Source organism: Capricornis sumatraensis, chromosome 7 (genome assembly GCF_032405125.1).
Source record: "Capricornis sumatraensis isolate serow.1 chromosome 7, serow.2, whole genome shotgun sequence".
NCBI lineage: Eukaryota > Metazoa > Chordata > Mammalia > Artiodactyla > Bovidae > Capricornis > Capricornis sumatraensis.
In genome coordinates, this window is record NC_091075.1 from 114,442,785 (window position 1) to 114,467,888 (window position 25,104).

Below are 25,104 nucleotides of genomic sequence, written 5' to 3' on the forward strand. Positions count from 1 at the left end.
CTCCCCTAACGCCTTCCATCGGCAATGCATTCCCAACCATTGTCCCTCCACATTCATCTGACCCCTTTATGGGCTCCAAGGTGATCCAATTCATTATTATTATTTGCCTGAAAACCTGTAATTTCCTTCTCTAACTTGTCTTCTTGCAGCTGCTATTAAATCCCCCCCAAGTCATTCTGCATTCAGCAACCTGAGTGATGTTTTCAAAATACCGTTAGAATGACTGTATCCTGGGGGCATGGGACCCAAGCATGGAACACCGTGAGAACAGAATGGTGCCTCTTTTAAGGATGCAACTCTCAGGCTTCCCTGGGGGTCCAGTGGTAAAGAATCCGCCTGCCAAGGCAGGGGGCCCGGGTTCAGTCCCGGTCCAGGAAGATCCCACATGCCTCGGGACAACTAGACCATGTGCCATATCTACTGGAGCCCCCACACACACACTCTCGTGCTCCACAACAAGAGAAGCCACCACTGAGAGGCCCGAGCACCACAATGAACAGTAACCCCCGCTCGCCGCAACTAGAGAAGGCCCACGAGTGCAGCAACGAGACCCAGGGCCGCCAAAAACAACAACTAAACAAATCTAAAAATAAAAGCAGGCAACTCTCTGCACGCCTGCAGAGACTTCCCAGAGCAGAGAGCAGCCGATCACATCCTATCCCTGCCCCAGACCGACACCTCAGGCCTCTGTTCCCTCCAACTGGAATGCTCTTTCTCTTCCTCAACACATCCACATCCTCGAATCCCTTATGAGACCAGTTCAGATCCAACCTTTTCCATGATACGTGCTCAGACTTTCTACTGTATTCATTATATTCTAATGGCAGTAGACCATTTTAGCACTACCTTTAAAATTCTAATTCTACAGTGATACGCATGCAGTCTCTGGATGATTTCAATACCTTTAGACCATGAAGCTTTTGTACCTTGTTTTACGTCACTGGATATTTTTCGGTGTCTCCTGGTTTATAGTCTATGGGAACTTGAATGGAATAGAACGTGCTATTGTGTGAAAACTGTATTAATCTTAACTATGTTGAAGTGGTTCATGGTGATTTTCAGGTCTACTATATCCTTCTACTTTTTTGTATATCTCTTCTGTGAATTTTTGTTTTTGATATTGAAACTCCAACTAAAAATCTTACTTTACTTAAAAAATAATTGTAGTATATAGTGGAACTATATGCAATCTTGCTCTGTATTTTCCAAGTCCCCTGTAAAGGTGTTATCATACATTCATAATTTTAAAAATAAAAAAGAAAGAAAAAATAAAGAAATTACAAATTAAAAAACATTCTTTATGTGTTCAGTTGATGTATCATGAGTATCCATCAGATTTTAGGTCCTATGTTAGACTAAATTTTTTTAAATAAATAGTCTTATTTGTACATCTGGGCAATTTCCATACTGCAGAAAAGGCAATTTGCCAGGGAAATAGGAGGAGGGTCTGAAATTCCAAACACTTTGCCAAGCCCTGAGGGGCACGTGTCTGCCAGGAAGACCAGAAAGTTTTCCTTTTGCACAGAGGCTTACCCAGTGAGAAGACCTTTTTAATAATTCATGTAAACATAACGTATAGGCCACTAGGCCTAGGAGGACAGGCCCTGTGCTCATCGGTGTGGAGCTCAGTTATTAATAAAAAGTGAAAGTGTTAGCTGCTCAGTCATATCCGATTCTTTGGACCCCATGGGTGTAGCCCATCAGGGTCCTCTGTCCATGTAACTCTCCAGGGAAGAATACTGGAGTGGGTAGCCTTTCCCTTCTCCAGGAGATCTTCCCAACCCAGGGATCGAACCCAGGTCTCCCACATTGCAGGCAGATTCTTTACCATCTGAGCCACCAGGGAAGCCCCCGGTTATTAACAGTTCTATTTAAACTTCTGGGCCTGCTTCTTTTCTCATGGCCTTGATCCAGTCAAGAAAGTTCTCCGGCATCACTTCTGCACAGTGCCCTATGTTCCGTGTTGCTGATACAATCATGAGCCATGCATGGTCCCTGATCTCAAGAAGGCCAGGATCATGTGAACTCATGGTAGATTCTCTTTGTGCATACGCTGGTTCCCACTGAAGACCCAAAGTCATCACCAACGAAAAGGTTTTAGTTGTGCCTCATCTTACGACCCGGAGAAGGCAATGGCACCCCACTCCAACACTCTTGCCTGGAAAATGCCATAAAGGAACCTCGTGAGCTGCAGACCATGGGGTCTTGAAGAGTCAGACACGACTGAGCGACTTCACTTTCACTTTTCAGTTTCATGCATTGGAGAAGGAAATGGCAACCCACTCCAGTGTTCTTGCCTGGAGAATCCCAGGGATGGGGGAGCCTGGTAGGCTGTCTATGGGGTCTCACAGAGTCAGACACAACTGAAGCGACTTAGCAGCAGCAGCAGCAGCATCTTATGACCTGAGGCTTGCTTGAACCTGCCGGGGCCTCAGTTTTCCCACCTGTAAAGTGGGGCACCACCTACAGAGTTAGAATTGAGGGTGAAGATCACCTCTGGGCTTGGGTGCACCCAGGATCAAGCCATAGTGAGACTCTTGCTTGCTGTGAAGCCCTGGGCTAATTACAAAGCCCCTCTCAGCCTCAGTTCCCTCATCTGGAAAATGGGGGTAATAACCCTACTGACTACACTGCTGTGCAGCTTAATTGAGGCAGTAAGGATAAAGCACTCAGCTGGGAGGCTAACAGGCAGAGACACTCAGCAAACACGTGTTGCGATCATCACTGTTCCCGATCTTGAGTTTTTGAGATATTGCTTTTTTCTCATCCAGCTCCCTGCCTTCAGTTCTACGAATTCCTGGGATTTCTTTGGAAGGAATGATGCTAAAGCTGAAACTCCAGTACTTTGGCCACCTCATGCAAAAAGCTGACTCATTGGAAAAGACTCTGATGCTGGGAGGGATTGGGGGCAGGAGGAGAAGGGGACGACAGAGGATGAGATGGCCATTAGGCCTAGGAGGCATCACTGACTCGATGGGCGTGAGTCTGAGTGAACTCCAGGAGTTGGTGATGGACAGGGAGGCCTGGCGTGCTGCGATACATGGGGTCGCAGAGAGTCGGACATGACTGAGCAACTGAACTGAACTGAATCACTCGAGGCTTTGTGTGATCTGTTTTCTTCCTAAATGTCTCTTAATATTGTCTAGCTCATAGTGGGAGGAAGCAGATTTTTATTTAATTAAGATTCATTAAATGAGAAAAAAATTACAAACATTACTACGGTGAACTCCTTGGTAAGGATGAAATTTTCTACCCTATATACAATTTCTCATGGCCAAGGGCCCCCCACAAAGGATTATTTTTGCACATCTTGACTTCTAAGTAGTCTTAGAGGAGTCCCCTTTTCTTTCCTCCTCACCCAAGGTCTAGGTTATAGCAGATTAAAGGACCTGGTTGCAGCCACCACAGGGGCATGGATGCTGCACGACTGATCTCCCTGTCTTGGGATTTTTAAGCAGCTTAGTCAGCATCACTGACTCAATGGACATGAGTTTGAGCAAACTCCAGGAGATGTTGAAGGACAGGGAAGCCTGGCGTGCTGCAGTCCATGGGGTCGCAAAGAGACAGACACAACCGAGCGACTGAACAACAGCAAAGCAGCTTAGCTCTTCTACAGATCATCGGATACAGAGTGTCGTCTTAAAGTTAGCAGTGCCCTAGATTAAAACATAAATATTAAGACCATAAGTGTTCTTATCACAAAAAGAAAAAAAATAAAAAGGAAGCTTTTGGAGGTGATAGGTATGTTTATGGCAACCCACTCCAGTATTCTTGCCTAGAGAATTCCACGGATAGACCATGAGGGTCACAAAGAGTTGAACACAACTGAGCAGCTAACATAACAACAGCAAAAGGTATGTTTATGGAATAGATTATAGTGCTGGTTTCACAAATACACACTTACCTCCAAACAACAACGAAAAGTATGAATATTTAGGTCACCACTGACGCTATAACATAAGCAACTTGGTGTGTGAACGGCCGTGTGTGTCTCAGCACCTGAGTCTCTGCTAGGATGACTTCCTCCTCACTGCTCTCAACAGACCAGGCTTGCCCCTCCTAAGTAGACATTCAGCTGACTGGCTTCCCCACTAGGCTGTGTGCATCCTGAGGGCAGGGCTTGCTGGTATACCTCTGCCACTGAGCCCATAATAACTCAGTTGGTGATAGAGGGTTGAATGAGCCAATGCAGTCCCATCCTACACACCCAGGGTGTCATGAATGTTCCTTTTTAAATGGTTTAAAAGTGAAACAGCGTCCAACTCTTTACCACTCCATGGACTATCAGTCCATGGAATTCTCCAAGGCCAGAATACTGGAGTGGGTAGCTCTTTCCTTCTCCAGGGGATCTTCCCAACCCAGGGGAAGAACTCAGGTCTCCCGCATTGCAGGCAGTTTCTTTACCAGCTGAGCCACCAGGGAAGCCCAAAATTGTTTTAAAATCAAAGCAAAACTAAAAGTAACAGCAGAGTCCTTTCTTCTCTCTTTTTCCCCTGACCCTCTTTAAAAAAAAAAAAAAAAGTCACAGGAACTATAGAATTAGGAATGGAAACCATTCCCCAGCCTTCTCTCCCCACCTCCCCCAATCTCCTGTTGTACCAGGAGTATCTGGTGGCCCTTCAAGGAGGCCTTGGGAGGCCTGATGATATTATATATGGCTGGGCTCCCTGGAAATACAGTGGAGCAAATTAAGGCGGAGTTTTCAGTGTCTGACTATAAATGTCTTGACATATTTTCCCTTCAGATGAACGCCTGGAAATATAATAAACTATACTTTAATGTTTATTTGTTTCAAGTACAGTATATTTTTCAACAGACAAATGTGAAGTTTTGAGTCTGGAAAAAAATAGGTTTAAATCACCCTCATAGCAAGCGATTTTTAAAGTAGTACACACAAGTACTCATTTCAAAGCAGTTTAATGCACTTAGCCGACAGGCGTTAACAGTCTTTTCGGAATAACCTAACACCTCAAGCTTTATTTTCCAGTCTTGATTCAGATGAATTTTAACCTTTCTTAAAAAAAAAAAAAAAAAAAAAAAGACACCAAAAAACCAACGGGTACTGAGAGCCCCAGTGAACTCCTGCATTCGCATTTTGAGGTTCTTTTATGATGACCGGAAAAAACAATCCCTGGACCTTCTTTCATGTGCAGGTTTTAAGACAATGGTGTCCTGGGGGTGAGGAGGGCAGAGTGGAGCTCAGCTCCAGCCTGTGTGTGCAGAAAAGCAAGAAAAGTCTTTCGGTGACTCAGCAAGATCCCCCCAGTGAGGGAGGCAGGGAGCAGAGGGTGGGAGGCTCAGTGGGAAGCGTCAGCAACACGCGATTCACCTCCTTTGTATGTTTCATGGGGGAGATTAAACACAGAGGCAAAGAGTCCACCTAATGGGAATCCGAGTAAGAACAGCGGGAAAAGGACGCCTTGCGGTTCATATCTCCTGGAATCCGGGACTGTCAGAAGAGGAAACAGGCTCCGGAAAGGGGAAGATTCATCTGAGGTCACAGGCTCAAGTTTAGGGAGGAAAGACGTGAGAAGAGGCTAAAAAGAAACATTCTGGAAATGAACAATCTTTGGCCCTCTGTGGCATGAAGTTGCAGATAGGGAAGGGCAGGGCCACCACACCCTCTTCCAGGACCACCTGGTCCTGGCCGTGTCCCTCCTCCATCTCATCGAGGTTCCAAGATGTTCCTTTGATGTTGACCTCTGGCTCTGCCCATCCTCCACCAAGGAAACTGAGGCTCAGAGACTCATATGACATGGCCTGGCAGGGGTTGCGGGGCTGGGGGGGCAAGGATTTCAACCTCCTGCACCTTCTCTCTCCCCAGCCAGCCTCTTCACTGGACTCCCTGCTGCCTCCCTCTGGGGTCCTGGTGCCAAGCTGGCTGCCAGGTAAGGGTGTGTGTGTGGGGGGAGGGGGGGTGCCTTTCCCAGGGGCCACAGCTCATCACTTCCAATTTTCCAATTCTGTCAAGGCAGGAGGAAAAGCCAAGGTTGGCGACCTTGGGGGCCCACCAGCTGCTGAAAGTTTAGTAGACCCACCGCAGCCTCACTGGTGGGCAATCAAGTGTCCCCAGGCAAGTTACATAACCTTGGCTTATGGTAATTTTGCGTCTTAAAAAATGCCATGAGGATCTATCCTTTACTTCAGACACACTGGGCTAAAAATAGCTCAGCCGGCCAGTAAGTGCGTGTCATTTCTCCCCATCCGCTGATCCATGCCCCTCAGCGGACAAACATGCTCCCAGTCAGACCACCAGTCCGCCCTGCACGAAGTGGCCAGAGTGATCCTGCCGACGGGCGCAGCACACGGTTTCACCACCCAGGCCAAAAGGTACCTTTGATCAGTTCCCTTTGCCCGGTGGTAGAAGCCGGGGTTGGTGGAGTCCTTCCTACACAGTAGTGATGTGATGGACCAGCTGGTCTAAAAGCTTAAAGCTCTCCCATCCCGTGAAATTCCCTAGAACATAACCTAGCAGGGGGGACTACTCTTGCATCCTTTTCCAAATGAGGAAACCAAAGCACTGAGAAATTAAACGATCATGCCGGGCTCCTGCTCATATCACCATGCTGAAGTCCAATAGACAGTCTCCAAAGGACAGAGACCAGGGCCTCACTGGACATAACAAAGCTCACAATCGGCCCTCACTTCCTCTCCAGATCTATTTCCTACCATAGTCCAACCCCACCCTACACATACATATGTACTCATACATACATCCCAGGGCTTCCCAGGTGGTACTAGTGGTGAAGAATCTGTCTGCCAGTGCAGGAGATAAAAGAGATGTGGGTCTGATCCCTGGGTCAGGAAGATCCTCTGCAGAAGGAAATGGCAACCCACTCCAGTATTCTTGCCTGTAAAATTCCATGGACAGAGAAGCCTGGTGTGCTGCAATCCACGGGGTCACAAAGAGTCAGACACAACCGAGAGACTGAACACAGCACGTATACCCTAGACCTTAAGCCCTAGTTGTGCTCACATCCGCACCCTTCCTCAAACAGACCATCGCCTTTGGAGACTTGCTTTCTATGCCTGTGCCTTTCTTTCAGCCAAAAGCAGCCTTCTCACCACTATTCTCAAATTAGCGAAATTCCCATTTATCCCTCCCAAGATCCTCCTGCCCTGCCAACCCTACTGTGGCCTCACTCGGACCTTTCAAGTCACGCATGCTGCCCTCTCCACCTCCAGACCAGTAATACCACATACAGTAGACTTCAACATCCAGCAAACAAATCAGCATCATCGTGGTGATAAACACCGAGAGACCGCAGGCACTGTGAGCATCACTATATAAGAGTTAGCTCACCCAAGTCTCATAAAAACCCTATGACATAGACTGTATCACCATCCCACCTTACCCATGAGCACAGAGGGGTGAATTAACTCCCTCCAGACCACACAAACAGTAAGGAGGGAAACAGGTCTGCTGGACTCCAGAAGTGAATCATTCAGTGTTCATCCTGTGGTAGGGGACGTAGTCTAGTGGCTGCTCTGTCCTAGAGCATATGCCTGTAAAGCTTATCTATAAAATGCAGGTATGTTAGCTGCTTAGTCATGTCCGACTCTCTGTGACCCCGTGGAGTGTAGCTCGCCAGGCTCCTCTGTCCATGGGATTGTCCAGGCATGAATACTAGAGTGGGTAGGCATTTCCTTCTCCAGGGGATCTTCCCAAACCAGGGATCAAACCCAGCTCTCCTGCATTGCAGGCAGATTCTCTATCATCTGAGCCACCTGGGAAGCCCGTAAAAGGCATATCACCCACGTAAAAACAGTGATAACTCAGAACCTAGTTACAAAATGGTGACCACTGTGAAATCTGCCTTTAAAAAATGACTGCTACTGGTCACCAAGTCTGTCAATTGCCAAGATGGATAAAACACAAACAAGGTCGTACCTGACCCCAAGGATCTCTTCGATCCAGTGAGGAAAATAAGGTAACATTACATACATCTCATAACACTGCCTACTTTATGAAATATCACTTTTGTCCTTGAATTGAACATTTGTCCTTCAAACGGTCTCATAAATTAACTGGCTCTATGCCAAACTGCTGGTTCTAGATCAGCACTAGCTCTTAACATGAATTCAACCTCCCTCTTCCCAGTAGGAATTTTGCAAAAATCTTTTGATTTACAGATATTGCACAAGGTTGTGCTGACTGCCTTTGGACAAGAGAAAGAAAAACACGGGGAAAAGGATCTGCTCTCAAGCTAAGAGGGAAAAGCTTTCTTAAAAGGAGACAGGGAGCCCTGGGTGCAAGCTTTCTAACTAGTATTAAATCATCATGGTAATCACCATAGTCATCATGGCTAACTTCCTTATATCAGAAGCCCTCCATCTTACTAGGGACAAGATTGATTATTAAGAATACTGTTTCCTTGGGTTCAAATCAAGGTGCAAAGAGGCCAGAAAATTTTTTTTTAAATATGTCTTCATGTTCAGTTTTAAAACAGAAACATTTGTGTAAATAATTCAGACAACTCAAAATCATATTTTAAGATTTAAGAACACAGTGAAACACTCATAATTTTAATTAAAAGAGCTGGATTCAAAGGGGTGCTTGGTATGTCCCTAAACATATAAAGACTGATGCATACATGTGTCTGCACTAGACTGATATGCTAAATTGTTAACAGCAATTTTTGCGTGATAAAACTAAAGACAATTTTTATCTACCTCTTTGTACATTGTTATACTTTACAGATATGCTGTTCCTCACACACCAAGTTCTTAAAATCAGAAAAAGTAGATCTATGTCTTAAAACATATTCAACTTTAAATAAATTGGCAAGGAAGACAGCCATTAATTTCAAAGCAATAAAGCTTAGTCATGTATCTTTCAACATCAATAGCATCATGCTTTTGGACAAATTGGAAAACTGGAAAGGAAGAAAGGGATTTGAAAAGCAGACGTGTTTATAGAGCTGAAGTGCAACTTAGTGATCAGTCGGAGTGTTTGATATGGTCACTTCCTGAGTGGTACCTGGGTAGCCAGTGTCATGCTTTAGAAAACTGAGACTACTTCTGAATCCTCAGCACATCATCGTTCAGGTAAGCACATCCTGGGTCTGGTTTCAGAAAACCCACAATCTCCACAATCAGACGTTGGTCTAGATGATCACTCGGATCTAATTCCAGCCCTGAAATTCTGGGATTCAGCCAACTGAGAAATCAGTCTCCCATCTACTGTTCTGTTTAAGAACCTTTTAAAGGCAGGTGATATGCACCAACTGCTTAGTTTTAATTTCAAGCAGAAGTTTCAGCCAACTGTAGGATAATCATGGCCTATGTTATAAGGCATAGAGGGGTGTGTGTGTACTGCCAAATAGTTAGCCTTGTTTATTCGTCTAACTTTTGCTTATCTACACAGATTTTGAGTCTCAAGATCAAATCCTAATGAGTCCTAAGAAATGAACCATATTTGGAAGTAAAATTTAACAAGCACTACTCTTTTAGAAAAAATAACATATAGGGACTTCCCTAAAGAGAGGTTCAGTGGTGAAGAATCCACTTTTCTGTTGCAGTTAGATCCCTGGTGAGGGAACAGAGATCATCCCACATGTTGTGTGGTACAGCCAAAAATAAAACAAAAATAAATAAAATAAAAATTTGCCCTTCCCCACAATAAAGAAGGTCAATAGATAACCAACAGGAATTGGAATAAAAAATTGAAGATCTATAAAAAATATAAAATAAATATAAATTCAAATTACATTTTAGTTCATATATATATATATATATAATTAGAATACAAAACAATGTAATGTTTAAGCTGGGCTTCCCTGGTGGCTCAGATGGTAAAGAATCTGCCTGCAATGCAGGGAGACCTGGGTTTGATCCCTGGGTCAGGAAGATCCCTTGGAGAAGGGAATGGCTACCCACTCCAGTATTCTTGCCTGGAGATTGCCATGGATAGAGGAGCCTGGCGGGTGACAGTCCATGGGGTGGCAAAGGGCTGGACACAACTGAGCCAGTGCCACTCACTAATGTTCGAGCTATGCAAGCTATTTCTCTCAAAAGTTAATTACAAATGATTATTAATGTGGAATTCTACATAAACATCACAGGCAGCCTAGTCAGTGAAATGAAATGTAGGAAGGTAGGCATGCGTACATTAAGGAATTCAGTAGGAAAAGTCAGGGAGATTGGACCCTGAAATTGATGAGACAAATCAGCACATGACCACGTGCGGTCTCACGCAAAAAGTGGAGGCAGGCAGCTTTACTTCCCATCACCATGACCCCTCTGGCCAGAAAGATACCCGCACGTGGTATCTTTTAGATACTGTTTACAGCAACACCATTTCCACCCGTGTACATCGCCCCGTGTTAAGGAGGAAGCCGTAAGGTGTCCCGGTGGATCAGCTGGCTGGGCTGTTACCAGTCTAGACATGCAGGTGGGGCTGTAGGCTTCGCCCAGCGCCTGACATTACTCCCTCGCAGAAGTCTGGGCCAGGCTGCATTTGGAGAAAGTGTGCCTCTTTAGACAGAACGACCAGTCAAGGCCAGCAGGTGTGCGCTCTCCAGCCCTCGGGGCCCCTGCTGAGATGGCCCAGCAGAGGCACTGCGGAAGGGGAATATTTCAGTGTCCTGTTGACCCCCCTGAGTCCCTAGCTAGAGCAAACCCTGAACACAGATTGTTTTCCAACAGAAAGGAGTGCATATGTGTCCCATGCAATGGTCATTTCTTAATCTTGACACTTGGTATGTCGAACCCAGGTCTCCTGCATTGCGGGCAGACGCTTTACCCTCTGAGCCACCAGGGAAGCCCTCGGTATGTCTAAGAGATACTTATAACTCAGACTTTGAGGGAAATCATGGCCACTGGAAACTGTGTGATAATTCTCACTAGTGAACGATGGTAGAGTGCCCTGATGGTACCATTACATGTTATAAGAACCCCAAGCCCACAAATCCTATAACGTATCACTGCAAGTTTCATTTACTAAATTGAAATCTGCTTACGTAAGCCAAGTAAGACATGTTTTTTAAAGATACCTTTATGGCCACCAGAGGGGACAGGAGAGGGCAAGGAGTATGGGATTAACAGATACATACCATTATACATAAAACAGATTAACAACAAAGATTTACCGTATAGCACAGTATTCTGGCCTGGAGAATTCCATGGATTGTACAGACCATGGGGTCGCAAAGAGTCAGACACGACTGAGCGACTTTCACTTTCACTTCTCTTTCACAGTGAACTATATTCAATATCTTGTTGTAACTTACGAAGGAAAAGAATATGAAAAAAGATAGATAAATAGGTAGCAGATATAGATGCTTCCCAGGTGGCTCAGTGGTAAACAACCTGCCTGCCAACACAGGAGACCCAGGTTCAGTCGCTAAGTTGGGAAGATCTCCTGGATAAGGAAATGCCAACTCACTCCAGTGTTCTTGCCTGGGAAATCCCATGGACGGAGGAGCCGTGTGGGGTGGGGGAGAGTGGAGTGGTTGGAGTCCATGGGGTAAGAAAAGAGCCAGACATGATTTAGTGACTAGCATGACCACGGATAGATACAGATATACACATATAACTGAATCACTCTCCTGTATACCTGAAACTAACGCAGTCTGTCAATCAACTATACATTAATAAAGTATAAGCAAATACTATTAGGAAATCAACGTTTCGCATGACTTACATGACTTATTTTGCAAATGGGACAGAGAACCAGGGCAGCATAATCAGCATCACCATCCCCCTTCCTACCGTCATCATCAAGGTTCCCACTTATTGAGCACTTACTGTATACCAGGCATTTTTACACACGTTAGCCATTCACCTGCCAACTTAAAATTCAGGCTAAGGAAACAAGGGTTCAGAACAGTTAAATGACCTCCCTAAGACCACAGAGCAAACAAGAGGGAGAGTCAGGGTTTGGCTCAAATCTGATTTATCGTAAGCCATTCATCAGTACAGATCTTTACATTTCAAGCATGCTGACGGGAAAAAACAAAAAAGTTGTGTATGTTTCCTAACCAGGAGTTTCATACGTACACAAACACAATCTGATTGGGTTCAGGATGTCTCTCTCTCGTCTCCTCTTTGACTCTGTCATATACACATGCCCACGTTGCACGCAAACACACCCAAACACATCACACAGGTCCTAGTTAAGCTCAGTGGTAAAGAATCTGCCTGCCAAGCAGGAAATGCAAGTGACACAGGTTCAATCCCTGGGTCAGCTTCCTGGAGGAGGAAACAGCAACCGACTCCAGGATTCTTGCCTAGAAAATCCCATGGACAGAGGGGCCTGGAGGGCTACAGTCCACTGGGTCACAAAGAGTTGGACATAACTGAACACACACACAACATACACTAATATGTTCCCATATTTTCTGTTATGCTAAACACCTGAAAAAAAGCTAATTCATGGCCCTGAAAGCACTTTCTCAAGTCACAAAGTGCTCCAGGAAATGTAAGGTGTTATCACAATTCACATCGTAATTCATGGCTGTGAGCCCTCCAGTAGATCCAAGGAGAGGAAAGGTAGAAAGAACAAATGAGAAAAGTATGAATGCTTTTCATCAGAAGTCGGGAGATTCCCAACAGATTCATACCACCCAGAGGGCAAAGTTCTCAGTTCAACACTGCCTGCCTTCACAGAAGAAATTCTTTTCAGGCTCCTTTTTTTACCCCCTGGCAGATATAGCAGAACGTTCTGTGAATTTTCACCCAGCTATTAGGTTCACAGATTCTTTTCCAACTGGAGCTACAGATTATTGTTGGGAAGATTGAAGGTAAAATCCAGTGTCAGTGTAGAAAGTCCTTGATGTCACTGTCCAGCCACTCAGTCGTGTGCACCTTTTTGGGACCCCATGGACTGCAGCCCGCCAGGCTTCCCTGTCCTTCACCATCTCCCAGAGCTTGCTCAAATTCACGTCCAGTGAGTCAGTGATGCCATCCAACCATCTCGTCCTCTGTCATCCCCTTCTCCTGCCTTCAGTCTTTCCCAGCATCAGGGTCTTTTCCAATGAGTCGGCTCTTTGCATCAGGTGGCCAAAGTATTGGAGCTTCAGCATTCGTCTAGCCAGTGACTATGCAGGGTTGATCTCCTTTAGGATTGACTGGTTTGATCTCTTTGCTGTCCAAGGGATTCTCAAGAGTCTTCTCCAGCACCACAGTTCAAAAGTACAACATAATTTTCTTTATTCAACAGATGAATTTTGCATATCAACTATGTGCAATGAGGCATTGGGCAGACAATTATAAAGGAGATGGCTGAGCCTTTTGTCCTCACATGGTACACATTTTATTGAGGATAAGCAGACACTTAAATAAACTACAAGCAAGGAAATACCAGCTTGCCATAATTCCTTCATAAAAAGTGATCAGGGCATTGGATAGAAAGTGAGTGAGGTTGTATGTCTGGCAAGAGGCAATTTTAACTGAGGTGATTAAGGGAGTCTCTCTGTGACAGGGGTTGATCTGAAAAGGGCCTACTAAGTGCTAGGAATCTCTTTCATGGTCATTATTTTCTTTGGGACATTGAATCAATTACCTGCAAATCAGGCCAACACCATGCCAAATTCCAATTCATTTAGATTTCCCAATACTCACACATTCAAAAAAGTAGATCATGGCATTTGGTCCCATCACTTCATGGCAAATAGAGGGGAAAAAATGGACAGAATTTACTTTCTTGGGCTCCAAAATCACTGCAGATGGTTGACTGCAGCCATTAAGTTAAAAGATGATTGCTCCTTAGGAAAAAAGCTAAGACAAATCTAGACAGCATATTAAAAAGCAGAGACATCACTTTGTTTACAAAGGTCCATATTGTCAAAGCTATGGTTTTTCCAGTAGTCATGTATGGATGTGAGAGTTGGACCATAAAGAAGGCCGAGTGCCTAAGAATTGATGCTTTTGAATTGTGGTGCTAGAGAAGACTCTTGAGAGTCCCTTGGACAGCAAGGAGATCCAACCAGTCAATCCTTAAGGAAATCAACACTGAATATTCATTGGAAGGACTGATGCTGAAGCTGAAGCTCCAGTACTTTGGCCACCTGATGCAAAGAGTTGACTCACTGGAAAAGACTTTGATGCTGGGAAAGATTGAAGGCAGGAGGAGAAGGGGCAGCAGAGAATGAGATGGTTGGATGGCATCACCAACTGGATGGACATGGGTTTGAGGAAGCTCCAGGAGTTGGTGATGGACCAGGAAGCCTGGCATGCTGCAGTCCATGGGGCTGCAAAGAGTCAGACAATACTTATAAGTGTTACCAAAAAGAAATCTGTATGTGCATTCTCCTGCTAAGGGCGAGGGTGTTGAGGTACAGACAAGCTTGGCATGTTAATGGATCCAAATAAGTCTCTTTTGGCTGGAATTTGCTGAACATCCATCAGGAAGCAGCAGATCAACAGAGTCTTCAAGCAAAAGAGTGGATTTTAGAGCTTATTCCAGTGGGAGGGGAGCTGGAGAGTGATGTGCTCTGATTTCTGTTTCAAAAATATCACCTTGGCTGCTTACGGGAAAACAGATTATGTATTAGGAAGAGGGAGCAGAGAGGATAGGAGATCATTCAAATTCAAAAGAGAGCAAGGGGACCTGTGGTGTCCCCAGAACAGGGGTGGTTCCCCTTCTTCACAGGAATCTACAACTGTGGATGAGATGGTTGGATGGCATCATTGATTCAATGGACATGAGCTTGAACAGACTCTGAGAGATAGTGAAGGACTGGGAAGCCTGGTGTGCTGCAGTCCATGGGGTGGGCAAAGAGTCGGACACGACTGAGTGGCTAAACAACCACATCATTAATGCTCAGCGTTGTTTTTAATCGGAAGGCTGAAACTTCAAACTAGATTGGTTCATAGTGGTGCTGGAGAAGACTTTTGAGAGTTCCCTGGACTGCAAAGAGACTAAACCAGTCAATCCTAAAGGAAACGAACCCGGAATATTCATTGGAAAGACTGATGCTGACGCTGAAGCTCCAATACCGTGACCACCTCCTGTGAAGAGCTGACTCATTGGAAGAGACCCTGATGCTGGGAAAGATTGAAGGCAGGAGGAGAAGGGGACGACAGAGGATGAGATGGTTGGATGGCATCACTGACTCAATGGACAGGAGTTTGAGTAAACTCCGGAAGATGGTGAAGGACAGGGAGGCCTGGTGTGCTGGAGTCCATGGGGTCACAAAGAGTCAGACACGACCAAGCGACTGAACAGTAAGAACAAAACCTGTCAGTGAAGCGCGGGCAAGGGGTGGCTGTCAGGGTTCCATCAGCGGGTAGGAAGCCTTCACCAGCAGACTCAGGGTAGTCAAAAGATCCAGACCTGGAGACACCCATGCACAGACTTGGTCTTCACCTCTCTGAGCCTCAGCTTCCTTATTCGTTAAAGGAGAACCAGAACACGGGCATCTGGGGCTGGCGAGTGCATCACAGGAAGAGATCCATCTTATCGCTAGTCACGGGCAGGCATTTACTGTACAGACAGTAGCCTCGCAGAGAGCTAAAGGAGGCTGCAGGGTTAGGAAAGCAACCTTGTGTTCCACGAGGAACTCTGATGTGGACGGACTGTCTCTTAGCATCAAAATAGGACAGCGAGAGACCAACACAAGTTGGAAGGGCTCTTCTCTCTTTGCCTTTCTTTTTCCTACGATTCTTAGTTGATTACCTGCAAAGGAAGCCAATATCATGCCAGATTCTAATTTACTCTCCTAATCTGGTATCCCACCAAAGTTGGGTTAGTTTTTCTACTCATCCTACTGATGTTTAAAATAATTAAACCACCGTCTCCCACAGAGCAGACCTGAGACAAGTCAAGCGCTGAATGGAAACCTAAGTATTTTAAGCTGAAAAACAATTAAACTCTTAGATAACTAAACATAGTATCCCACAACAATTCCAGTGACTCTTCAGATAAGATCACTTCGATGAATACTGAAACTATCCATTCTTCAGTAGATAGATGTGATTGCGGTCTCTTTTTTGATAACCAGGGTATATGCTCCAGCTCTGATTCCATCCTTTGGAATTTCACAAGGGCCCTTTTGAAATGAGTCAGATATTTGAGAGGCAAGTAGTCCAATCAGGTTAGTTAGATGGGGTCAACTTTCCAGCCACTGCCAAAGTCAATCTATCCAAGGAAAAAATGTATTCAACCAATACATTTCCACAGGCAAAACTAGAATCCTCACTAGTATTTCTTATCTCAGAGAAGTGACGCGGTTAAGAGGATAACTTCTAAAACTAAACTACCATCCGTGCGACCTTAGATAATCTACGTAACCCTTAGTTTTTCCTCATCAGTAAGGCTTCAGAGGTTAGAAGTTCCAATTACAGGTGGTAATTATGACGGTGACGTGAGTTGACCTACAGAACGTACTGAGCACCTTGGCCCTCAGATAGGGAACCCTCCATAGATATTAGTTACTATCATCATGACTACTTTTCAGAAAGCTGTGCATCTTTCAATAGTCAAAGGCACAATGTCTTAACCCAACAGTGCAGTTCAGTCGCTCAGTCCGACTCTTTGCGACCCCAGGGACTGCAGCACGCCAGGCTTCCCTGTCCATCACCAACTCCTGGAGCTTGCTCAAACTCATGTCCATTGCGTTGGTGATGCCATTCAACCATCTCACAGGGGGCTTCACTGTAAGAGTGGGTTTTATATTCTGCCCTTGGTTACCAAATTGTAAGCTTCTAAACATAGAAAACGTCTTAATAGTCTTTGCATTTCCAGACATTGATACTGTCATTGCCTGAAGCAGGAAAATTCTTGAAGGAATGGCTGAAGTTTGTCTCAAGTATTAATAGTTGCCTGTGTTCAGATGCACGTGGCCAGAATTTAAATGTAAAAAGAAAACCTAAGCTCAGTTGATAAGAAAAAAGGAAAGAAAGAGAAAGAAAGGAAGAGAGGGAGGGAGGGAGGAAAGAACAGAAAGAAAGAGGAAGGAAGAAGAAAAAGGAAAGAGGAAAATAGATTGTTTGGGAAATCACAAAGATATATGTAATACCTACCTTAGCTGAAAATGTTTTTAAAGCCTCGTTTTCTGCTACCTTCAAAAAGATTGTTTTTCCAGATCAATTATACTCCATGACCCACCAACTGAATCCAAATAAGTAAGTTTATGAATCTTGTTCTGGAGAATATCTGGTATTGTTTGTTTTATGTTGCGTTTGCTTGCTCAGAAAGGGGGTGTTCCGTGTTCCACATGAAAATGAGTTAATGTGGACAAACGTAATAAAAGGAGATTTATAGCCCTATCTCCATACAATTTAAATTAATTTCTTTCTGAAACCCAAACAAAAAGCTAAATGCTTAAAGGATGCATACTGTTTAAATCCTATATCATAATTTACACACCAAAAGAGGGGAGATTTAAGTATGCATTGATTTTAGGCTGATAAGAATCTGTGTTGAATGGTGTTGAGAGATTTTTTTTTTTTCTTCTTGGCCTCCTACGAATAGTTAGTTTGCAGCAATTTTTAATTAAAAACAGTTCCCATAGTAAGAAAATGGAAAAAAAAAAAAAAAAAAGACTTCAGGAAAATAAAATCCGTACAAGAGTCCTGCAATTTGTTTTCTGAGGCCTTGTAGAGATCTTGAAAAATAAGAGAGGTTGGGAGTTCTCATTTAAAAAAAAAAAAACTCAGTTTTGGTTTCATTTAACATTTTCAAAATAGCTTTCCTTACCACTACTAACCCACTCTCCGCCCCCCACTCCTCACCACCCCCCTTCGAAAAACTTGGAAAGTTCTGTGGTTAACACTGAAAATCATTCATATGCCTCAGAGTAACAGCACCATTTTTCTTTCTAAATTTCTAAGAGGAAAAAAAGAAAAAAAATCCAAGTTTATCACAAAGCAGTTTTCGTTTTTTTTTCCCACCTATCCAAAATACCTAATCTCATTTTAACTAGGCTCCATCTGAACATCAATGATACTCAGCTAGCCCATGAATAAACATGATGTTACAAGGGAAACTCTGTGACTAAAGTATATAAAAATGCAGCTGAAAGAAAAGCCTGCGAGCCCTCCACCCCCTTCCACCCCCTCCCCGGGGAGTTGGAGAGTTGAGCTGAGGCGGGGCTAAAGCAGCAGATTTAAATTTTAAGGTCTTCAAACATTTTCGACATTGATATTAAATCCTGTAAAACTAAACACCGTAATTCTAAGAAAACCCTTGTGTGCGCGGTGGCTTCCCATTGTAATCACCGTCTTCTCTTTGGGAGTGGAATGTGTAATACTGATAAAAGGGGAAAAGCCCTCAAAACAAAAGAAACACATCATGGTACCCACACTTTCCTGATGCTTGTGGCATTTATCAAAATCAACATACTGCCAACATGAAAAAAAACTATATACTTACAAACCTCTTCACTGGAACAGACACATTTTTGGTCTTTGAATGAGGAAATAAGGTATAGAAAAGTTACCTACAGTAACCAAAATTTTTATAACTTGATTAAAGTTCCTTAAATTCTATAAAAATCCGACATTACTGAAATCCTTTCACTAAAAATGAAGGTCACTATGATGATCTTATATTTTACCTGTACATACTTTTTTTATCTTGTAGCACAGACCTCAGGAAATGAAAATAACACTGCTTCTTCTATCGTTATTGAAGCTTGTTACAGAATAAATTCTGAAATCTTTAGGACATAGTTTTATGTCCTATCTGATTATACTTTGTGTGCAGCATTAAATAAAAAATTATGCAGTTCTGTTCTTCCAAAAACACATTTGAGACAGCAAGATCGTTCAAATAGTAAATGAATTTGCGAAGACCTCAGGTCAATTCATGGTAACATACACAATGGAAAACAGCGTAGCCCTCTTCCCACTGGCTGGGATACAGATCAACACTGAGAAAAAACTCCCAGAGTTTCTCTTATTTTCAACTAAGAAGAGGGGGGAAACATCCATGCATTTCTTTATGAAATTCCACTGAGATTCTGGTGTTGCAAAGAAATTTTTATTTCCCAGAATAGCTGGCAGCATTGAAAACATATTTATGTTGTGTTCGTTTGCTTTGTAAAGCGTTTATATTCCTTTAAAAAGAAATGAGGTCCCATAATTTCTTAGACACTTGCTTTCCTTGGCCACAGAGATTACAGATCTTAATTGCCTCATGATGAAATAAATGTGAAGAGGCGGAGATGCGCAGTTTTACGGCACTGGGAAGTTGGTCCCTAAAGCAGCTTCAGGAGGTACCAGCAGCCCCAAAGGCATCAGAATTGTACTTCTCAGGAATGATGCCAATTTCAGTGACACTGGGCTTCCCTGGTGGCTCAGAAGGTCAAGAATCAATGACATAGCTAAACTCTCTCTCCTCTGTCATTTACTGATGCGTGATCGCGTGTTCACAGACGTTTCTTGTGCACCTACTTTGTCCCAGCAACTGCTTGCTTCCAGCGCCGGCCTTAAACAAGACTGCCAGGGTCTCTCTCTGCAATATTTTCTCCACTATGACTCTGTTTTCACATTACCATTTGCAATTCTGAACTAAATACCGTGAGCCAAGAAATAATGTCTTTGCTCATTACTCTGGTTTACAACACTTTGTTCATACTGAAGGAAACCAAACCCTGGACTTCGAAAGAATCTGGATTTTCAAATTTAAGGGGTCTTGCAGGGGATTTGCTGATGAGGAAACAAGATCCATGCCAACAAGTTAGTAAGTGAAGAAACAAGTTTGAAACAGGATTAACTCCCAATCCTGGGTTCTTTAAGACTACCCAGCTCCTGAAGGGCTCTGACTGGATTTAATTGGAAGAAATGCATCAATCCCAGAAGAGAATGTTCTGGGGGGGCAAGAAAAAGCAGGAAGGTAGGTGGGAGCCATGCTTCTTCTTCACGACTTTCTTTCCTTTCCATAAAGAAGGACGTTTCCAGGAAATTTCTGCAAACTTGGTTACAATTTTCTTCATCACAAATGGGATGTGCTACAATTTCTTTCTAGGCAAGTGTACATTCAAAAAGGAATGGAGAGTCGAGCGTGTCACCTAGGCGTGTGTGTGTGAGTGCAAGTGCGTGTGTACACGTGTAAGGAGTCGATGAAATAACACCGAGTAATGTAGAAGCGGGAACCAGAAGAGAGAAAGAAAGAGGGGTCAGCCTCTCTTGCCCAAAATGGATGGATGCACAGGTTACATTCTAAAAGTGATCCGGCAACCATCTACTTGATTTCTGCGCGTGATTATAAACTGATAACTCTTGCTGGATATTACTGTACTTTATTCCAGCCCATCTCTCTCTAGGGTTCAGAATAACTTCATCATAAATAATCATCCTTGGTAAAGGCACAATGCAACTTTTTCAAGAAGAGTTATTCTTTTCTAAACCCGTTTTTTTCCATTATAAACTTTGATCAGTCTAATACTGAATGTTAAGATTTCTGTATCTTAGGAGTACTTATTTGGTTCTCTCCTTTTTTTCATTATGAAATGAAAGCAAACTTATGGCCTCGGGTTCATGACATCCTTTACTGCTTGGCAAAGCAAAACGGAAGCGTCAGAGTAATTATTTGGATAATTACTTTAAAAATCTAACTAAGGGAAGAAATGTTTAAGGTAGGCTCTAGAACATTCAGTTCTAGAAACAGTTTTCCGTGCTTTCTTGTCAGCCAGAGAGGTTTTAAAACATCTTTAAGATCTGTCATAGCAAGATTTCCTTTTCTAGTTTCTCGAGCTATGAAGCAGCTTTTCTACTTAAAAGTAATACCCCAGGATCCAAAAGTTAAGAATTCCTGAGTTTAGCTCTCACAAAAGATAATGTGCCATTTTTAAGAAACAGGCTATGAATGAGGGGCTTTCAAAGGTTTCCTCTCAAATGTGAAACAAATGTAGGCACCTTATTGCATCCTACAGAGTTTTATGAGAACCAGCGTAAAGAAGTCTTCCAGATAAGTATGCTAGCTCAGAACTGGCCAGGTGATAATTAAGGGACACAGGAGAACACAGACGTCTGAGAAATCTGCCTGCTCCCCTAACAGAGAAGGTTGTTGGGAGGAAAACCTCCTCTTGTAACTCCACAAAAACTTTCTAAGATATAAGATGGACACGGGTTGTTTTTAAATCCTGCTGCTCTTCAACAATCGATCCATCAAGGCCCCTGGCCTCTTTTTTAAAAAAACTAATCATATTTCAAGACATTTTTTTACCCCAAGTCTGTGTTGCAATTATGTGTGCCTGAACTAGAAGACATTCTCTATCCTCCTAATTTAGAAAGCAGGCTGTGACAACCAACAGTTTGGGTAAGAGTTGAAGATTCCAATACACAGTTGCAAAGATCGAAATGAACATTGAAATATACAAACTATAACATACATACTCAACAACACATATATCATTTATATCCAAAGGCTCACCACCCTTTGCACAAGAGTTTACACTTGTGTCAAAGCTACTGGCTCTTGGGGAGAGCAATAGTATCAAGTATACGTAAGATCTATGATGTATTAACACATAAAGAAAACAGCAGTGATAAAGACAGCTCAGCTACTTTTTTTTTTTTCAATCAGTCCTAGTCCAGCAGTTAGCCAGTCAGAAAGCAGGTCACATCTTGTCAGCTACATTAAATACATTAAACATCAGGAGTTCTCTATGGCTCTGTTGACAATTCAAGGAAGTGTATTTTATTTTCTCATACAACCTTAACTGACTCCCTCTTTGGAACTGAGAGTCAGTCTTCTACCTAAAATTCTACCAATGCTAGTCCCCAAAAGCTCTATGCCAGCGACCCTCCAGGTATCCATACTCTGCAGAAAGGACAAAATTCCCAGAGATTTCTACTTTCTAAAGTGACTCTGTGACAAACTCCTTCTCAGAACACTTCAACACAAAGCCCCAACTTAAAGGCAAAGGGGCAGCCCAGCTGTAGGACCTGTCAGCTCAGCCAGCAAGGAGGAAAAGTCAGCGGGCGTTAAATATTTAAATCGCAGGAGGCAGTCTGGAGTTTTTGCATTTACAAAGTTCTCAAAGTCCTGTCTCTCCTGGCTCCCAGAGTTGCTAGTGAGGAGGTGAGGCTCCTCTGTCAGGCACCAGATCACAAAATTTGCCAAAAACTCAAGCTGATTTGATTTCTGAGCCAGCTCTGGTGGAAGGGAGAGCCCAGGAGATACCCCTACCCTCCCTGGGAGAGAGTCAAGAACCCCTTGCCCCCAGCAAGTGGTTTCTGAATTTAACAGGGAAATAGACAATCACGTCCCTCCAGGACCAGTTCTGAAAAGTACCACGGGTGGCTCTACTGCCCTTTTCACCTCAATCCTGATGACTTTGAAAAGCAAACACAGGTCAAAGCAGACTTCCTCTGGGATTTGCTATTTTTTAAAAAAAATATTTTGCTGGATGCCAATGAGCATGGAATCTCTTAGAAGTCTATCTCAAGAAACACTAAGAGGGGACCGACCCGGAGCCTGCAAGACGCTAGAGTTCTGGGAAAGCAGCATTTCTGGAGACCCGACAGGCGAATCAAGTGCTGGGTTGTCTATCTCAAGATTCCAGCAGAAACTGTCCCCACCTTCCAAGAGTTGATGTGCAAGAAACCCAGCGTTCAAACTCGTGGCTTCATCCTGGCGCTCATTTCCACGTACGCGGTAGGATCTAGCGGGACACTTCCCGCAGGATGCAGCCAGCCACGCAGGGAAAGCTCGGGCACAGTTTGGGGGAAGAAAAAAAAAAAAAAAAGACAGCAACACACACCCAAGGTTGAAGTCCTTACCTCTGTGCGGGACTGCAGCCTCTTGTTCATTTCATAGATTCGGTATTCTGGTTGAACCATATAGGGTGTGTGTCTCCTATAGAACGGTCCGAAAGGAGAAGAATAGAAGGGGTCATGTGGTGCGCTGGACATCTTGCCTGCTTGTCGAAAATCAAGCCAAACAGAGTATCAGTAACGTCCATGCAGAGCACATGGGCTGTGTTCTTCCCACTACAAAGTAGCCGCACGCACACGCTCGCACACACGCGCGCGCGCGCATACACACACACACGCACGCACACACACACACACACTCACACACAGAGGCAGGCAGGCAGGCTGAACACAGTGGCTGGGAACTGCCGTGGGAGCCTCTATAGCGAGAGACCGGAGAGCCGGAGGCAGGGAGGAGGGAGGTGGGAGGAGGGAGGTGGGAGGAAGGAGGGGAGGGAGAGCCGGAGAGCTGGAGCTTCAGAGAGGGAGGGAGGCTGGGAGAGAGGAAGGGAGGGAGGGAGAGGGGAGTTGGATGGCTTTAGGCATCACTGCTTGTTTTTAAAGAAGCAGTTTGTGGAGAGGTCATTTCCTGTCCGCACCGTAGACTAGTTCAAAAAATATCCTTCTCCTCGCAGTCTGACAGAGGTCTAAGGTTTGGTGGGATTTTATTTTATTTTTCCCTTTCCCCTCCAGCCAGGACCCTTCACAACCTGATGGCTGGGCTTGTTAGCATATAGGTGGTTTAACTGCTCCCAGCTGAGCCACTCAGCCCCGCACCACAACCATTGTCGTGGATCAGAGAGGTGATGGCTATAAAACACAGAACAGGGGGTGTCCGGGTCCCCCAGAGCTGAGCTGGTGGTGCACTCCCAGGCAGGCTTCCCTCTGCACTAAGCTCCCTCTGTAGTTTTCGTTTTCCTTGCTGTTTGAGAGCTTGGCAGAGTCTTTGCATTTCAATCCCTCCCTTGGAGCCCCCTACTCCCCTGGCTGTCACCCTTCTTCCCAGCCCACTCCCTCTCCCGGGGCCTAGATTCAGGTCACTGAAACATTTTGAGGTTCAAAATAATTGGAATGTGGAATGCCCAAGAAACACCCATGGTGCAATGGTCTTCTTTCCCTAGGAGACAGAATAAAGGAAACAAAATCTCCCAAAGCAGACCTCCAAGTAAGATGGGAAAAGCAAGACAGAGAAAACTCCTGCAAAAAATGTCCATGGAAAATTCAGTTGAGTAGGAAATTGCGAATAATTGAATGGTTTATCCCCAAATAACATGTCCAACTCTGATGGAGACAAGACCTTTATTTTCTAAGATGGGTTATGTCCATGAATCTTTTCTCAATCATGGTATATGATAACTGGAAGAAAGCCTGCACCACCCACGGGAGGGGAGATGATGTCTATAGTGATGAAATAATCTATAAGACAATCAAATTCTGCTGGAACCAATGATAACCAGACATCTACCCCTTAAACAAAGTCCAGATATAAAAGCACAGAAAGTATGAATGTTTTGAGCGAGTATCTAGCTAGGTCAGTGGTATTAAAGAAAGAAAGTAGAGACCTCCAAAAAGCTTGATGCATGTAAGATTTGAATGTAAATGCATGCAAATGAGACATTTCTTCTTTTTAATAAGCAGGTTAATTAACTTTCTGCCCCAACCATGGCTTGGGGTATCTTCAAGTCACTAGCCAACAGGGGATAGGTATTGTTAATTCTGCAATTTACACTCTTAAGAATACTCAGGCATCCAAATGCCTCCAAACTGCAGTCTTGATTTGTCCTTCTCCATAACTGCATAAAATATTTGCAGAGTCCACCTCAAAGTTACAGTGCAACCCAATACAGTAACTGTCTCTTGCCAGGGTGAGATTAGGGAAGGCCTTACATGCAGTAAGACTGCTTGGAAGGCTTCCTTCCAGAGGACCCCAGGGCAGGCCAGCATGCTGGGTTTCAGGTTTCATTACAAATCCAAAAGCTGGACCAAATTTGCTGCAAGGTTTGTCAAAACACACAACCTTCTAAAGACAGAATTTCAAACAAATTTGGCTTGATTTATGTTTTGGAATGATGGCCACTGCAAAACCTAACCGTTGCCTGTGTTTAAATTCCCCAACTCAAGGCGGCCCACGAGTTCAGTGCCGCCCAAGTGTGTGTTTACGTGGCTGTCTCGGTTGGAGAATTAAAGTAACACCGAGCAGGCCGGTGCAGTCCCATACTGATCAAAACTGGGAAAAGCTCAACAATCCATTTAGGGAATCCCTTTCTGAATAAGGTGGAGTTTTGCTCTCATTATTTCTTATAGACGGTTCCAAACGGTTATTGGAAATATATCTTCCTGTTAATACCTAAAGATTCCAAGTTCGGAAATATCTGATACTGTTCACACATCCACAATTCTCTTCTGACTTGGGGTTCATCCTTATTACAAGCCGAAGGTTGATTATACAAAAGGAAGTAC

At 44.0% G+C, this 25,104-nt stretch overlaps 1 protein-coding gene across 7 annotated transcripts in view; it reads right to left on the minus strand.

Annotated features, from left to right (window-relative positions):
- LDB2 (LIM domain binding 2) overlaps positions 1-23,017 on the minus strand; it is a 460,701-nt gene extending 437,684 nt beyond the window's left edge. For all 7 annotated transcript variants that reach the window (XM_068974832.1, XM_068974830.1, XM_068974831.1 and 4 more), the window contains exon 1: positions 22,672-23,017. In XM_068974832.1, coding sequence (XP_068830933.1) covers positions 22,672-22,803 — 132 coding nt within the window. In that variant the 5' untranslated portion in view covers positions 22,804-23,017. The remainder of the gene's footprint in view (positions 1-22,671) is intronic.
- Between the last annotated feature and the right edge of the window lie 2,087 nt (positions 23,018-25,104).